The sequence below is a fragment of the Cynoglossus semilaevis genome, chromosome 14 (assembly GCF_000523025.1).
Source record: "Cynoglossus semilaevis isolate Cse_v1.0 chromosome 14, Cse_v1.0, whole genome shotgun sequence".
In the NCBI taxonomy this organism is placed as follows: domain Eukaryota; kingdom Metazoa; phylum Chordata; class Actinopteri; order Pleuronectiformes; family Cynoglossidae; genus Cynoglossus; species Cynoglossus semilaevis.
In genome coordinates this window covers 19,568,255-19,586,788 of record NC_024320.1, presented here as the reverse complement: position 1 = coordinate 19,586,788, position 18,534 = coordinate 19,568,255, and the positions used below count along the sequence as shown (strand labels likewise).

The window sequence follows — 18,534 nt, the reverse complement described above, 5'->3', positions numbered from 1 at the left end:
GATCAAGAAAGAGTCTGATTTGTAAATATACTGGATTTTGTTTTTTTGAATATGTTTGATCAAGAAAGAGTCTGATTTTTAAATATACTGGATTTTGTTTTTTTTAATCAACTGATCTCTAGTCTCGAGTCACAAAGTCGAACTTTCGTCATTGTCTTTATAGGTTATATTCTTTTGACCCAGCTCTTGCCTGATAGTTTCCTTTATAATATCCACCTATATATATTTTTTAAAAAATAACACAGAAATGTGAGATTTCTATGCAGTACTTTGATCCTGCATTCTGACCAGAGAAACAAGTGGAAACTTGACTAGACATTTTTGTGAAGACTCACTCAGTGTTATTTTCAACCTGGGTACTGCAGTACACGCTGTCCACGCTCTTTTTGTTAATGAAAGTAAAGAAAAATATTCTGTATTCATTTCTCAGAAGCGCGTAGCAACGTTTCTGAAAACGACGGTTTAAAAAGTTTCCGTCCTTTAAAAACTTTGAAACACATACCCAGTGAGTTGCAGCGTGAACATCCTGTCCTTGTGCTTACCTGGGCACAGTGTGTTGCAGGTGCTTTTCTGCACTGACATGCCTTCACAAAAGGCTCCCCCATTGAGAGGAGCTGGATTTGTGCAAGTGCGGGAACGTTTCTGCACACCACGCCCGCAGCGAACATTACATGGGGACCAGTCCGTCCAGGATGACCACCCTCCGTTCACTGTATGTGAGGAGAGAGCCATGAATAATGGTAGAATGGTAGACCACACAGTGTGGATAACAGCAATATTCCTTTCATTAGAATAAAAAAAAAACACCACTGGGAGGTGAGCACTGCCGCAGCATGTGGGTTGACAATGAACGTCTTGACAGGAGAACATATATCTTTATTTAAAGTTGTCTTTAAGAAGACGATCAATGACATCTTCACTTTCACACTTTTGATTTGTTGCCTGGAATAAAATGGTGATGATTGACTAATCATCTCATTTGCTGTCACATACGAAGGGTTGTGTGACGCTATGGGGAACGATGAGCCTGTCAGGATTTCATTACTGTTATGGAATTGACTGATGAGGCCGAGCATCTGTCAGGCACAATCAGACGTATTAGCGGGGTCGCTAAATGTGGCAGAGAGGGGTCAGCAGAATGAGCACCGTTTCCCTCCGATGAATAAGAGGTGGCAGCGTTGGTGTAATTATACCTTCACTTTTTCTCCTTTGTCTCAGCCAGACTCTACCGCGGTATAAAGACGCTGGCTTAGAGCTAAAGCCTTTGACTGGAGGTGTTGAGTTCTGGCAGATAGAAGCCGGGGCGTTGTGACAGCCAATGTCACTGCCTTTCCATCATTAATAATTGAGTTCTTGTAAATATTATGCCTGTCTCTCCTTGTTTTTACACATGAGGGATCACTTGCCCATTACCTGCTCATTAGACTCTTGAGTGAGAAAAGGCCACACGCTGTGGTTGAGCGGTGCTTTCATGTTAATGACCTAGGGGAATTTGCTTAAGGGGCCAATTTGACAGCCTACGGTTTTTGTGAGAGCTGTTATTTTGATGTAGACAACAAAGCTGTGTGTGACAAACAAGTAGCTGTTGTTGCTGCTGTTGTTGTTATTTTTTCTGCGTCTTTGCTGCTGTTGTTGTTATTTTTTCTGCCTGGAGAAAATGCCATTTAAAAGCCTTTCTTTAAAACGTCTCACCAAAGACTACAACAGTGGCAGTGGCGCTCCGTCTTTTAGCCACGATGTTGCTGGCCGCACAGGTGTAGTTTCCCGAATCAGAGAGACGAGCGTTTGAGATGATCAGATTATGATCCCCTCTGGTGTCCGAGGCCGTGTCAGTGTTCAGGGGTTCGTCGTTTTTCAGCCATTCCACCTAGAGGAAAAAAAGTTGAACCAAAAAAACTGTTAAAGCAAAGGTGATTCTAACAGTGAATGACAACATAATAATTACAATGTTAGATTACAATGTACAGTGAGTAATGTCATTCTATGTATATTAAATTCCTCCTCATTTTAATATACGTTAGTATGCAAGAATAAGTCAAAAAGTTCTGAGACAGACTAAAAAAACATTATGAAATGTATTATATTTCTCTACATATCCTAATTTTCGAAAGTCAAAACTCTGAGCTGTTGTTTATGCACCAGGTCAGAACCTGATTCTTGGACTTTCCCCTTTGTTCTTTAGCAGTGATGAAACCCACTTTTCTCTTTCTTCAATTCCTTCTTTTTGCTTGTGATGAAGTATTTACCAGTTCAAACCAGTAGAGAGTGACCGTTGTAAGTTGTAATTCTTAAAAATCAGACACACGTTTTAGAAAAACTGAAGCCATTAACAGAGAACTTTCATTCTAAAAGGTGTTTTTTTTTTTTTTTTGCAATGTCTAAATTGAGTGATTTAAAATGTGATACTTTGTGGTTAAAGGTAGAGAGATTCACAGACACCTACCTGAACACTACAATGTGAAACTTCACTTTGTGTTTATAGCACCCTCTAGAGGGGAATGATGAAGTTTAGGGTTGTAATGTCTAAGCAATAATATATGATATGATATCAAAATGTTATCCAAACAATAGACTCCATCAGTCAGCGTCAGTTCCACCCACAACCACACGTTTGACCAGTCACACCCGAGTGCCTCGGCAGAAAAGCCATGCATTAATGGGAACATTTTATCCTGCCTCCAATTCTATGTTTCAACAGTTTTCAACGGTTTATCCACCCTCACGATGCATTACTGGGCCTCTGCATTAAAAAGTATCACGCAGTACTGTATATCCTGACAGAGCAATAATGCAAATATTTCAGTCTGAAACAACTCAAGAGGCAGAAATATTGCTTTCCCTGTTCTGCTTGCAATTTTGTACGGCAGTATGGGCTTCTGTGCAACATCAGTATTGATATGACCCGTCCACCGGCCACAGTAGGAAGTATATAGGACGGGGGGAAAAAGGGCTTCGGTACAACAGTCTTTGCCCCCAAAAACATTGATTTATTACTGACCAGGTAACATTAGAGGCCCAGGCTTTTCTGCCTTTCCTCAGGTGACCTAATGTGTCCTGCACCTAGTGTTGATTTTTTTTTTTTTTTTTTATGTGTGTGTGCCTTTGTACACCCCGGGGGGCAGGGAAAAGTAGCATAAGAGCTTATGAAAAAGTCAACTTGATAAAAAGTGCAGGTGGGTCAGTAAAAGTGGGTGGAAAATGTTCATTATCCTGCCAAAAAGGCTGGCGCAACAATCATGAGTGTCTTTAGTTATTGTCGTTCTGACTGATGATCACCTAAAACCAACTCCACCCAGACTTAGAATACACTTTTACAAGTTATATAATAAAAATAAATCTGGAGGAAAGGGAGTGACTGGTCCACAAAACAAATTGTACGAAGGTAAGAAAAAACCTTCCAAGACTTAACAAGGCGTCTGATTTCACCGCTCTGTCAGATGTCTTCAACGCCTTTGACAAGTTTTATTTATTTTTTATTTTTTTGCCAAATGGTCAGGATTATTTGATACAATTTTTCAACCTTTAGAAGTGAACACATTTTAAGGTTTGAAATCAGGAATTCAACCTGTGAAAAATATTGAAGCTTTGGAACGGGCTTTGATCTAGCAGCGCTGGATGATTGTTCTGAGGAAACAGACTTATTGTTGCTCTATTTTTAATAATTTCATCATTTGGATTAGTTAGAAAAAAAAAACATAAACATATACATCTATCGCTATTAATTGTCTTTCTATTCCAGCAATGTAAAAGGAAAAAGGTTTTGTTCACGGGAAGGAACAGGAAGATAAGTTAAACTTAATTATGATTAATTGCAATTTGCAGCTAAAGAAGGAACAGGAAGATAAATTAAACTTAATGATTAAAATTAAAATTATGATTAATTGCAATTTGCAGCTACCCTCTTTTTAAAAAAAAACAAAAACATGTAAATAAACATTAAAATTACAATTAAAAGTTGTAAAAGAAAAAATCAGCCAATTACTGAGAAAAATGGTGCTTTACTCTTGAAATCAGATATTTTTCTTCTAAATTTTCACCTGTTATCCACATTTACACAACACAGACATGGTGGTTTTATTGGTGGTTTTATTCCGTGTTAATTAAAGACCGTACAGCCTCATTGACATGCACGTCTGGAGTGCTGCTGTACTGTGCGCTGTAGGTCACATCCTCTACTCTTATCAGCCATGTACTAGCTAGAAGTAATAAGGATTTACCAAAGAATGAAGTCTCTGTTGATGCCTCTCTCCCCGCGTGAGTGACCCTGTAAATTGCCATTAATGTGCCACTGGCTAGAGCTTTTCAACGAGAGAGACGAGATGGGGCATTAGGGAGCAGGTTTTGATTTATGGCAGTGTGTTTGAGCTTAGAAATGTCCGTCCCACTGGGAGCTCCATATGTTTGTACTCCAGCGTGTGTTTGTAGTGTCCCTTTGCCAAGAGACTATAACAACAGCCAAAGGACTCAGAGATTGCTTTGCTCTTTGGGAGCACCCCGGATGGAAAAAAAAAAAAAAATTTGAGCCTGGAAATCAATAAATCAGGAGTCACGCTGTCGCACACTTCCCCCCCTCCTTCAGATGGTTCAAGAAGCTTTTCATCATGCGCTTTTCTCTTTAATTGAAAATGTTTTCGTCATTTGATCAGTCAGTCAAAGCGGTGTGCAGCACTGGAGGCTGCATCCAGCCACTTCCCCATCTTTACACTTTCAATGTCAAATCAGCCCCGGTGTTATCATTAGTGGTGTATTCTTCACCACTGGAAGCTGCAGTCAACAGTTACCACATAATAGGATAGAAAATGGTAAAAGGTTTTTTTTCAATAAAAAAAAAAAGATCTGGTCCAATTTATTGTAGTTTCTCAATAATAATAAATCAAAAAAAAAACTTTAAAAAATATCCGTTATAAATGAAAGGTGTTTTAACTTTTCCTAACTGTTTGGTTTACAATGATTTGATTTTGAGGCATTTCATCAGACTGACAATAAAAAACACACACAAAAAAAATCACTTCTCCCCAGTAGATATTTCTAAAAAGTTAAAAAAGAAAACAATGTATTTTTTTTCTTTGTCAGAATACACAAATTAGACCAAATATGTAGCTGTTTTTCCCAAAAACACATTCATCACTTATACATCCAATCAGCTGGGGTTTTTAATAGAGAGCAGTGTATTCAAAACAGTGTGTAAATGCTAACCATCAGTGACTGTCAGATACTGTTTCAAAAGTTGCACTAAATTTTCAGCTTGCTTTCAAATAGCAAAACAACATAATGTCATTGTCTTCTTCAACTAGAGATTTGTACTTCAATGAAATACTGCAGTATAACTACAATTCCTAAAACCTTGTGAATTACACTTTTGCCTTCATTTCATTGGTCAGAATGTTTTTGTGTCTCTGGGTGAATTTTGTTTGGTGCTAAATCAATAAACTTGGCTCATTTGGGGTTAAGGGCTGCAGACCCCCTTAATGAAGAAGAGAGAGAAGTGAGAAGTGAGAAGTGAAACTAAAAACTGAAGCCCTGACGTTAAGAGTTTGCATGTTCTCCCCGTGTGAACGAAGGTTTTCTTGCTGCACTGAGGAATTCCAGGTTATGAGTTGGAGTGTGAATGGTTGTTTGTCCTTCATGTGCTCCTGCGGTATGCTAACATATTGTCCTGGGTGAACCCTGCCTTCTCTGGATGACTGCTTGGATTGGCTCCAACCCCCGCTGCGACCTTGAACAAGATTGAACTGAGCAAGCCCCAGAGAATGACACATGCCCGAGCCAACTCAACCCTGTCTCTCTGAATATGTTTCTAAACTGCTCAGTTTTGGCTGTCCCTCTGTCAGTAGCATTTTAAGCCACGTCCATCCTGGTCACTTCCAATTTAAAGCTCAGCGTCTAGAACTCTGCCATCACCAACTCAGCCTCCTGTCACTGATGGACCGCCGTCATCTCCAAAACTCACGCCGCAGCAGGATACACTTCTTATTCCTTTACTCTAATGGCTACCTTTCTGTCACACATTGACAATGACACTCCAGCTTTTGTGGACCCTCCTGAAGCACTGTCGCCTGCTCGCCTCACGTCTTAAATCTTCACTGCAGACCTTCAACTTGAAGATTGTCTTCAACCCTCTTTGGATTCTCACCACAAATCTGTGAACTTCACAGTTCACTGAACACCGCTCTGGCCTCATCTGTCTGTTCATCACTGCTGAAAAGAACACAGAGGTGTGTCCCGAATCCCCCAACTCTATTCTGAACCCATCAGTCATTCTGATCGCACACCTCATCACTGTCTGAATGTCCAGCACTGCCTCAAACTTGTCTACTTGTCTGCCCGGCCTGAGCTTTTCACGCAGTATTTTTGCGTGATTTTAAATGTCTTGGCATTGTTGCTCAGACAACTGGTCAAATACAAGTTGACCCATGGAGGAGCTTTTTTTTCTATGCAGTTCATGCTTTTAAAATAAAACTGTTGCCCCACATCAACCAAATGAAGCACCTTCTACTTCCTGTGAAGTATGACATTAACCTTGACAAGTAGATGTGATTTTTACAACCCTCTCTGTAAATTCTGCAGCCTCCTCTGGGAGGCGAGCTGTGTTGTTCTAAAAGGCCTGTAGCCGCGGTTTGTATTATTTATACAGATTCCACCTGAATGGACTCTCTCTAACGTCACCAGGGGAGACAGCCTGTAGATAATGAACAGCAGACTTTTTTTTAACCCACTGACAAGAGGAAGTCAAATAGCAGCAATAAATCTCGGTTACGCACGTCAAGCCGTCGCTTCATTCTTATGTCTTTGACAACATTGTCACGCTTTAAATCAAGGGGATATTTAAATAGCTTACGCTGTTTTTATGTGTCGAAAAAGGTCACATTAATGACTGTGTCTGAACTAACTTCAGTCTAGCGCCGTAACTTTTATATGCTAAAACGTTATAACAGGAAATGTCTCCGCCTCAGCCTTCACTGTGATCTGCTGATTATGACATTTGGAGTAGAAAAAAACTGGACCGATGAACTGTCCACGGTGTAAACCCCCCCCGGCCCAACGACGACTGGTTCCAACCACAGGACCTCAAAAAGGTTAAAGCGGTAGAAGATCAATGAATGAATGTTGTTGTTCGCTTTATGGCTATAAAGACATAAAAATGACAAAACACAAACTGATCTGGTGATATGAACTTTTCATATCATTTTTTCATATTAGCCAAATAATAACTAAGGTCTAAAAAAGAAAAAAAACGTAACACTGAAAAAATCATGGTCTATCTATCCATTCATCCAAATGTAAATCTGGTCAGAAAATATTTTGATTAATAACACATTTCATAGTCAACAAAAACTGTCCTACAAATAAATAGCTGTAAAAACAACCTCAATATATCGCTGTGCCGATAGTATCACAGTATATCGTTGCCCGTGTATCCTACATACCCGTAGTGACATGGTTACTGAGTTTACTTGTAAAAGGGTTTAATTTACCAAAGCAAAATCTAATAAGAAAGACACAGCACAACAACATATTGTAACCAGTGAGAAACAAGGAGCACAACAAACATGTACCTGCTGTGTACTTCCATAGTACTACTACATCAATCTTTGACGATCTCCAGACTAAGTTCCCCTCATTTATAATGTATAACGACACCGATGTTCATTTGTTTTATGACTTTAATTTTTTTTTTCCTTCTGAACATAACTTGCATTATGCATGCCGCACATTTGCCTGGCCCTGTGTTTAAAAACTGTTAGCAGTATCAGCAAACCTCCGTGTCAACAACCAGGGTTAGAAACATTCATGTGGTGGTAGGAGGGCCACGGCTGGGTCCCTGCAGCAGCACCACTGCACAGTTAATAGTGGGTTAAAGCAACACTTCAAAACAACATTTGCAAAAAATCAATCCTTCTTAGCTGCTATTGAAAACAAGTGAAATGCATTTGGATGTTGAAGTATCAGTAACTCTGATATCGATCTGCCATCACCCAGGATTACAAGTGCTGTCTATCCCTGTTAGCGATGAGCCATGTGCTACGTGTCTGAGAAAAAGGCTGGCTCTCATTGGTGTGTTCCAGATTCAAGATCCAATTTGATCCAAACACAGACGCACCAAGAACCTCTGCAGGAAGGCTACATTGGAAGAAAAGTTCAATAATGTTTACACACAAACAAAAATACGATTAAATAAGAATGCATCCAGAATATGGAATATTGTACACAAATAGGTAGGTGGCAGATGTAAAGGCTGAGTACTTTGGTCTTCGACTCTGACTCAGTATTTGTTGTAAGTCGGAACTCAAATACTGAGCATTACTACCTGTGTCACTCACCTATGCTAACACAGTGGTGACATCATAATCTGGGACATAAAAACATCAGAGTCTGACTTACTCCTGGGAGCCATAATGAAGGGCAGAAAGTTCCCCCCCAAAAAAAACAAACAAAGCATAGCGCCATGAGACAACGTATTCGTCCGCTTTCCTCGCAAATTAGTTCCTAGTACTGGTCCGCTGTACGTCGGAATGATGGAACAAGACTTTCTTAATCAACGTTTTGGTAGATGACGATGTCACCATTGATATCAACTGATACCAATATATGCACTTATACAAAAACATATATGATATATTTCCTAGTTTATTTATTTCCTGTTGAACAGAAATAAAGCCAACATTTAATGTGATCCCTCACTGCTTGAAGTTCACAAATAAACGTTGTGCTTGAAAAATAAGAAAACAACTACAAGTCATGGAGATAGAGCCGTTTTTTTTTTTTACTTTCCTCTCCTACTTTTACAAATATGAATTCAACAAAGTGTGTTTTTGGCATCTATAACATTTTGACAACTGAAACTGCACTCAAGGAAGGAGGGAAAAAAGTGCAAAGAAATGGAGTGAGGAACCATTGACGACAGCCACAGTCCTCGGACTAGAACTAATACAATCAGAGGAATTATAAACTGGACTCTGCCCCGGCCGCAGAGAGAGTCCACCTGAGGCTACGGATTAAACTGGAGGTAATGAAGGAGGACGTCGTCAAATCTTTAAGTGTCTTACAGGTGACCAGCAGATGGGGTTTGTGTAAAATGAGAAGACTGGTCAAAGTTACAGGTGACCAGCAGATGGGGTCTGTGTAAAATGAGAAGACTGGTCAAAGTAGAAGGAAAAATGGAAACGTGTTTTAATGTATTATAAAGTCGGAGCGCTAGCTCATGGTTCACAAGACGATGTGTCGTCACGTTGAATCAGCACACAGGCTCCTCCTCTTATTACAAACACGATGTACTCAATGTAAATGAAACCAAACAGACAGGCTAGTTAGCCACAGATTGCTACAGGTCATTAGTTGTTAAACGTAATATAGATATTCCAGGTTTTCACTATTGTTAGTACCATGTCTTAAACAACACGTTGAATTTGGAATTCATAACAACAGTTGCTGCCATCTTGTCTATGAATTTGTCCTTAATTTGCAGCCGTACAAATGTCATCGCTGCTCAACAGTTGGCTGCAGTTTCAGACCTGGACCACAGGCCGGCCAGACATGGAGTTTCTTTAAAAAACAAGGATGTTGCAATAACAGGTTTTCCCATGTAGTACTGAGAAACTTTTTTAGACAATTTTTCACGTGTAACAGATGTCTTTTTTGTACCCAATATAATGACTCAGTCCTGGAACCTGCTCATTCAGACAAAAACAACACGTAATTACCTTTTTCAATCTAACCCTGATGCTGTTCCAGCGATCTTTTGATTTTTTGATCCTGTAAGAAAATTGTAATTTGTTTAAAAAAAGACCTTATTTTTTTCATTACATCAGTTTTACCAGTGAAAAGACTTAAACATGTTAAATCTGGGGTTAACTAAATACCCTTAACACTATTTAACTATGTTAAAAATAAATCTTTTACATTTTTTTTTGTTTGTAATTTTTTGTTTTGAGTTTTGTCAACTTTTATGGTAATTAAATTTGTAGTTATTTTAAGAAAGAAACCGACGTTTTAATTTCTGAAGTCACCTGAGGTTAAAATCTAAAACATGTTCAGTCACGTCTCTCAGCTTTCTTCAACAGCTGTGACACGTTTTATCATTAAATCTCTGTCAGCAGCTGAGCTGTGTCACTCTGTTAATCAGGTTGGAAATGAGAAACTTTTCTGAACCAAACTTAAAATGAAACCTGTAATATTATAAGCCTTTGCAATATATATGTATATATATATGTATATATTGATACAGGTTTTGACCTTGTGAAATGGACGTCACCCAAAATCCTACAAAAGGGATAATCACTTTCATATTTTAGTCGTCCTCTGTGTTTTCCAATCGCGCCTGAGTGATACGCTACAGCAAAGAAAATTAAAATGATTGTCTTGTACTGTGAGTATTTTTTTTTAAAGGCTCATGTTTTTGCTTTCATTAACCACCCCGTCCTTCCACCTTTCCTTGACTCTTTTCTGCCGTTGCAGGAACGGTGTGAAACCCAGGAGTGTGATTTACATACTCTGTCGGTCCTTGAGTCAGCCCTTAGGGGAAAGTGATAGAGAGATGCACATGTTGATGAGAAGGCAGAGACAGGACAGCCTCAAATGGCCCTGATAAGCCGTTGCCTGGGGAAGACACGAGACGCATTTGCCTAATTGGTAAATTTGTTCCACTTAGATAGCAGCAACCAGTGGTGAACCGCAGCACCTTTCTCAGCTCCGCGGGCCTCGGACGCAGCTGCACAGGCTGCAGGTGGAAAGTGTGTGCTGCAAAGGTCGTGATGTTGACCCCAACACTGCAGCTCAACTTATATGTTGTTTTTTTTTTGTTTGTTTGTTTTTACTATATGCTGTGTTTTAATGAACGTTTTCTGGCAGTTCTTGTCTTTTCCAGTAATTGGCTGCTAAACCAACCCAGTATATAATAAACAGAGTCAAATGTTAAGCTGTGAGCCGTATTAATAATTCAGCCATTTAAATGTGTCGCTAATAAAAACAGGTATAAAACACAAACATCTACCTGCTGTTATTTGTCTGTCTGTTCCAGAACCAAACAGAGGCGACTAAAATTGTCACTCGGCCCTAAACATGGAAGACGATTGGTTGGTTGGTTGGTTGGTTGGTTGGTTGGTTGGTTGGTTGGTTGTACGCCGTACACTGAATTGTGCTACATTCATTTTTTTTCCGTTTGATTTTTTGGGGACTTTTTTGCCCTTCATTATGGCTCCCAGGAGTAAGTCAGACTCTTCTGATGTTTCTATGTTACCACTGTGTTAGCGTAGATGAGTGACAGGTAATGATGTACAGTGAGTTCCAAATTAGGGTTAAAACCAAGTTACAAACTGTCACACCATAAGAACGGAATTATGATGTAAGATGATGACCTGTGACCCGGGGCAGCTGCTCTTGTCCGCTTCAAAAGATTTTTTTTACAGCTTACAGCCTGGTGTTCTCTGTGTCTGTGTAGAACGGTAACTTCAGTCTAACTCACAAAGACAGATACAATAAAAAAAGTGTGTCTTTTTTTAACTTCTTCCACTTCATGCCTCCATCAGACCTTAACGCTCAATTATTCTGAAAGCAGATGTAATGACCTACATTTACAATCACTTAAAACAGGAAGTGAACGTGACAGGAAGACAATTTCTGAAGCACTGAAATGTGTTTTGTTTCATTTGATTCAATTAAGGCTGAGGTTTGAACACCTTGTTCTATAGCAGCGCTTCCCATAGTGGGCGCCGTGTCCCCCAAGCTTTTGCAGGAATAAGGGAAGAGCGAAAAACAAAACTCAGATTAATGTTGAAAATCGTAAATGATCTTGAATGTAACAGACGCAAACCACTGGAATAATAGGTGTGAAGATTAGAGTTCTGTTCTCAGAAGGAACAGATGAAGTCATTTGTGGAGACAGTTACAGTATGTTCTTTCTTTGTCCCACTGTGGGGGAATTGTACTGATTATTTTCTATATCCTCTGTTCATTAAATACGACACCTTTGTAGGAATTAAAGCGTTTGAAATGAAGTTCGCCGGAGTGTCAGACTGAGGGGGGAGGGTTCGACGACAACAGCACCCCCTCTACACCAGGGGGGTGTCACACTCATTTTCACATCTCATGTTCCCCTGGGCTGGTTGTAAATGGAAGACTGTATAGATCAGGGGACCCCACCCCCCGGTCCGTGGACCAGTACCAGTCCAAAGGTCATTTTGCACTGGGCCGCAGTGGGACACAGTGAAAAAATGTACTTAATTTTTACTAATTTACTTATTTAAAGATAATGTGCCGATATTTTAAAATAAAAGATTCAGACTCTGATACAAAGGGGTGGTACTGGCTGACCAGTCCTCGGAACAAAAAAAGGTCAGGGACTGCTGGTATAGATGTAACTATTCCATAACAGACTAATACCTGTTTCTGCAATTGATTACTATTTATTCAAGCTACTAATATTGTTCATTTCTGTGTAATAAAAAAACCTTTTAATTACTTAGGTTCAGAAACTCTGCTGCATGGACTTTACTAAATGCTTTTTAAGCTCCCGTAGGCCACACAAAACGGCTGAGCGGGCTGTATTTGGTCCCCGGGCCTTGAGTTTGACACGTATGCTCTACACATTCCTCTGGCCGTCCCTCAGTGCACGGTGACTGCCATAAAACCACATTAAACAAATGAGCACCCTCCACACCTGGGGGCAGCATCTTCTGGAGGCAGGTGTTACTTGACCACCGGTGTGTCCTTGCTGCATCAAGGACGGCCTCGGGCTTCACCCCTCCTCCTCCCCGTCCCCCACTGTAACCTCTTCACAGGATCAAGCAGTAGAAGAAGACTAAATAAATCCATGGCCTAATTACACCAATAAGACGCAGGGACACTTTTATGTCACATTTACATCACAGCAAATCCATAACCCTGGGGATGTTCGCCGGAAGGTGGACTTCACTGTTCAGATCATTTAAAAAATCCTAAAACTGCAGGGACACTTGAGACAACTGACCCATCAGACCGATCCCCGCTGCCCTTTGGTGTCACCTAAGAGGTCAATTGATTTATAGATCGCATGCTTTTTGAAAGGCTTACATTGCATCTGTGACCTGCTAAGTTGTTGGTTTTTTTTTTTTTTTTGCTCATGATCCTCACAAATCGAAGGCAGGTATTTCTCTGAAGCAGTTTTCACATGTGCACTGAAGTCCAGTCTCCTGTACGTCAGGAGGCCAACATCCCTCTGGACAGTCTGCCTCATACTCACATTTCTGTGACTCGTCCCAATAAGCCCATGAGAAAGCACAGCAGTGTAATTTCACAGATAAAGCGCTGAGCCTCTTGCATGCCGGACACGGACATGACCGTCCACTCCACATCTAAATGTTGCAGAAATTCCCTCGGTGTCGTCAGTGCATCTGACCCAGAAAATCTGTTCCTGCTTCCTCCATCTGTGACCAGCAAACTTCCCAAAATACCCTAAACCAATTTTCCGAGCAGTTGTCTAAAAAACACTTTAGCATCTGATGGCTCCCTGTTGGGTTTTTCCGCCTGATTTTCAGCATGTCCATTTTAAGCCCTGGAATTTTACTCATCTGACTTTTTTTCCTGTTGTCGCAGCCAGTAATGCAATAATTTTAGTCCATTTGAGAAGATTTGGGCATCTCCACATGCAACCCAATTAAAGAAGCGGGCTGAAGCTGTGTCTCTCTGCAGTTTGGCTTACAATGTGAACAGATTATTGCCTCTGTCACTGTGGGGACAGATAATATGGCACTCTGTGATTTTCATTAACATCCTACACAGCAGTCCAGTAAACTCCCTGGTGGCTTAGTTACAGCGAGATGCGGATAAAGTTCTCCGCTCTCCCCCGCCGTTAGTGCTGTGTCTGAGAACATGAGCAGAGCAGCACCATAAGTGGATTTGAAGCCATAAAAGCTGTGGATGCGCAGTGTTTGTGACATTAAACAGAATGAAAAGTTGGAAGTCGTTTCCTTATTTTTTTTATAGTGTCAAGTGAACATAACTCTCAGCCCAGTAAAAGGAAACAGTGTGCAGTTTGTCAAGATCACTTATCATTTTCATTAGGATCTGTGGCTAATCCAAGCACCAAAAATAACTCAACTTTTTTTTTTCCCCCACAAATTGAGTTCAACAGATCAGGCTGCCTGGTGACCTCAATTCCTGAAAAATCCTTTAAACTGTAGATGAGCTGTGACTTTTTTTTTTCAGAGAGAAATTTTACCCCGTGGCTTACAAAAAACGCCCTATGAATGCCAAAATTAACGAGGGGAAGAAATGTTTCACTTAATTTCTCCTCCTTCAAGACTGATTTTCATTCCCCAGTTGTGAGGCTAAAGGAGGAGAGCTGGATTTGTCTCTGCATTATTTACTATCACCTTCTCTTTGTTAGCCAGGGCTACATGAATGCATGCATGACAAGTTGCCTATTTGATGACCACAATGCATCAGGGACTGGTGGTACACCAGACCTCCATTTGAGTGAGCTGAATGATTCATCTCACACACGCGCACACGCACACACACACACACACCTTGGACTAAGTCAACTTTAATAGACACAAACCTGTGAAAAAAACAAACCTTTTAAATACAAGTCAACTTTAATAGACACAAATCTGTGAAAAAAACAAACCTTTTAAATACATTTACACAAGGTCTAAATCCTAACCTTGTCTCTAGATTACTGTAAATTGTAGTTTTGAGGGATTACTATGGAATTAAACTGTGAACAATTTGCTCAAAGCATGTATAATCCATGACTTAAGGCTGTGAACCGTCACTAGTGATGCTGTATCACAGTCAGTGCTCCAGATATCTATGGTGTTTTATTCCTTAAGATCATAGTAGAGATATCTCACTAGAAGTAGAGGTAGATTTTTTTTCTTTTTTTTTTTGTATTAAATAATGATGATGAATTTCATTACAAATGTGGTAAATAAAAAAAGTCATTAATATTCAATCTTTTAGTTTGACCACAGAAAACATTAAATAGAAAAACCCTTTCATTATTAACAATGTACCTCAGTAATTGTAGTGGTGATTTGAATATTCTGCCTGAAGAAAACATTTTGAACAAATAATAAAAAAAAGTTTTTCAGAGAATTGATTTTTTTTAATTATTCAGTAAATTCCTAAGTAATGTTTTCTGTATTTGACAAAAACTAAATGAAGGCACCAAAAAAAAGTAAATAAAAAACATTGCTGTTTACTTTTTTTTAAAGCTCCTACAACAGTAAGATTACAATACAATTCTTTTTCCATTAAAATGTGCGATAAAAATAAACTTCTGTCTTGCTCGTAAGTTTCACGGCTACCCAGGCTAGCTGCTACACCACTGCACTGAAGCTAGCTCATCCTGATCATTAGACTACTTCAAAGTTTGATTCTAATTATTTTAAATTCAGTCTTTAAAATACTGGTGTTGGGATCACTAGATTACAAATGTTAGGTATTTACAAGTTATCGAAGTTTTCTGATATTATTATTATGATGTCTTATTTTTAGCTTCTAAGCTAAAAACGCTAACATGATTCTGTTTCACTGGACTGCTGTTTTTTTCTTGCACTGACATAAAAGACTCTTCCATTCTATTCTATCCTAATTGGCATTTAAAGGATCTTGAGCTGTGGTGTTGGAGGATCTTTTTAGACTCCAAATGAAATTCACAGCATCTGCAGGCATCATGGTCTGTCATGTTGAGTAGTATGTGCTCTACATACCACCCACCACGACGGACCACGAGAGCCACATAATAAATTTAGAGCAAACATTAAAATGTCTACTACGTCATCAGACAAACCACGGGCGGAGAGAATCTTAATGAGCGTGAATGAACACGCAGTGGAATAGAGTCGCATTAATGCATCAAATCTTAATTAGTCATGGAGGTTTGTGTCATTTTCCAAGGGAACAGTGGAGTGAAGGAGAATCGTCGAAAAACATTACTGCCTTGATATAAAAAGCAGCAGGTGTCAAAACAAACCTAGGGTGTTGTCAGAGATGACAACACTCACAAAGTCACTAATTCTACTGACGTTGATTAGAAAAGCAAACTAATGTCCTGGATATCCATATCTATATATATAGATATATAAAGTTCTAGTGCATCGTTGTGACCATATACCATTGTTCAGTGGATCATGCTGCTAGCAAACATTGTTGCCAAATCCTGGCACCGACGCTACAAGAAAGAACTCCAAGGAGTCGATCCACGTTCTTGAAAAGCTACTAGACCTGGAGAACCAAAGATAAACCAGTCTCTATGTCCCTCCGTGGAGTAACTTTGCCTGGTGAGGACAAGGACAATTTGCAGCTCGCATTTCAGTGCAGTCTATAAAATTTGAAAAGCCATAAATAAATTGAACTCGTTTTGACTTATTTTGAGCTGTGGCTTTTCACAGGGTACAGCTTTATCTCTGTGAAATACTAAACAAGTGGTGAAGTCTCTTTTAGTTCTGTAGTACACCTGTATTTATGCATCTTCAAAAGATTTTCTTCTGTATTTACCAAACATTACTGAGCCCCAGATACAAATGAAAGGTGTCTACAGCTTTATACAACACCGAGGAGGGAAAAAGTGCATAAATATGTTTGATATGCAATGGCTGGAGAGCCGCAGAACATTGTGTCATGAAATCCGATTTATTCTGTCAGTAAACCAGACAGATGATTATGCCTTTGCAGGCGACACAGGAGAAAACGTTGCTTGTTCGAAGTGTAAGAAGCCCTCACCTCAGCCACAGGCACTCCCTCTGGGGGACGACAGTGCAACACAATCATGCCATTCAGAGGCACCTCAGTGCCTTGGGGGTCCTGCTCAAAATTCTTTCTCAGATCTGTGAAAGGAAATAAACAGGCTGCATTAAAAAAAAAGCCAAAAAAAAAAAAGCACAACAACACCAAGTAACCAAACCCTAAATGTGAGAGGACGTGACCTGCCGTTCCCATGCAAACATGTAGGGGCACACAACTAGCAAACCACGTCAGAAGAACAGCAAGCTTTTTAGAAACAATAAGGTCAGTCTGGTATCAAAAGGCACACAGATTCTTACAGGCGATCCGAACAGATGCCTTGCGGCTCTTGGAGGTTCCCAGGTGGCTCCAGGCGACACAGAGACACCAGTAATCCTCCGGGCCATGAAAGTCCTCCACCTGCTGACGTGACACGTTGATCATCACCTCCCGGATCTTCAGCCCTGCAGACAAGAGAGTTGATTGCTGAGATTTGCGTTTATTAGATACAGTGATGATCAATCAAAGAGATGGAGAAAGAGGGAGACGGGATGATGAGCGATATTTGAATCTGATTAGATTATCAGCAGTAAACAGATCTAGCATTTGCCAGAGGGATGTGCAGGCGGAGACAGCTCATTTAAAAAAAACAAGCACAAACCCTTTAGCGGTCCATCTTGACAACAACCTAACAGTGTAGCTCTCTTAGACCGGGAGCTGACCTATTCTATAATGTCCAAATCATTAGTGCTCTTGTAACAAACCCTTGTTAACGTTAAGGCTTTGGCAGGCAGCACTGTACGACGGACACACTCCATGGATATTGTTAGCGAGCCCTCACATCCACTTCTCAGAATCAAACGATGCATTTACACAGAAGCGACACTAAATGCGTTCCAGCGAAGGCATTAACTAAGGGGAGGGACACAGCCTCTAATTATTTTAAAGAAGAAATGAGAGCTGTAATTTGAAAGGTTTGAAGGAGACATCATTTTAGGTGCTGTTAAACACTGAAACTGAAAAACAATGGGGGGTTTTTATTAGAAGTAAATCATCCTTTTCCTGCAACAGAACTCCGAGTTAATGTCAGGCAGGTCATTTGTTCATATCTGTATACTGTGGGTGATGCAGCCCATAATGAGCCAGGCGTGAGACGAACATTTTCTTGGACAAGTGATGAGAATTTAAAAGCCCAGTATTTCAATTATGCCAGGCTGTGCACAAAAGATGACAGCCTCAACCATTAATATATAATCAGTTGGCCTTATTGAGTGTCTAGCTTCCATCAGCGTGTGTTTCATTTCTTAAACAGGGAGGAAAAAAAAACCCTGTCTTTTAGACAAACTTGTATTTTTTTCTTTTAATAAAAATTCAGATTTATGAACAGACGCTCTCTCTTACATTGTTCTCCATGTATCCAGGTTTCTTAACTGTGTGAAGTTCTAAGATTTGAAAAACTTTGAGAAACTGATTTTCAAAGTCATGACTCTGTGTTGACGCTTCATGATCGGGTCATGAACATCACTTCCTAATTCATCATGCTTCTATTTCACAACTTGTATTTTTGTTACATGTAATATTAAATTGCTTGGTTATACATACATATATGTATATGTATATACATGCATATATACATATATACAGTATACATACATAAATATATCTACACATATATATATATTTAGGTATATATTTCAGGTATATTTTATTTTTGTGTTGTGTATGTGTTGTTCCTTGTGGAACAGACTGGATGGGATTTGAGCAAAGCTGCTTGAAACTGATGGGCTTAATTAAACCTGTGTGTCATCATTGGTAATTGTATATGTAAAT

The 18,534-nt window shown here is 39.7% G+C and overlaps 1 protein-coding gene across 2 annotated transcripts in view; it reads right to left on the bottom strand.

The window, feature by feature from the left end:
* Nucleotides 1-18,534, bottom strand: part of unc5da (unc-5 netrin receptor Da) — a 202,753-nt gene that overhangs the window by 37,102 nt on the left and 147,117 nt on the right. For both annotated transcript variants that reach the window (XM_017038680.2, XM_025061979.1), the window contains 4 exons: nucleotides 17,025-17,168; nucleotides 16,705-16,808; nucleotides 1,693-1,867; nucleotides 543-710 (listed from right to left, as the gene is read on the bottom strand). In XM_017038680.2, coding sequence (XP_016894169.1) covers nucleotides 543-710; nucleotides 1,693-1,867; nucleotides 16,705-16,808; nucleotides 17,025-17,168 — 591 coding nt within the window. The remainder of the gene's footprint in view (nucleotides 1-542; nucleotides 711-1,692; nucleotides 1,868-16,704; nucleotides 16,809-17,024; nucleotides 17,169-18,534) is intronic.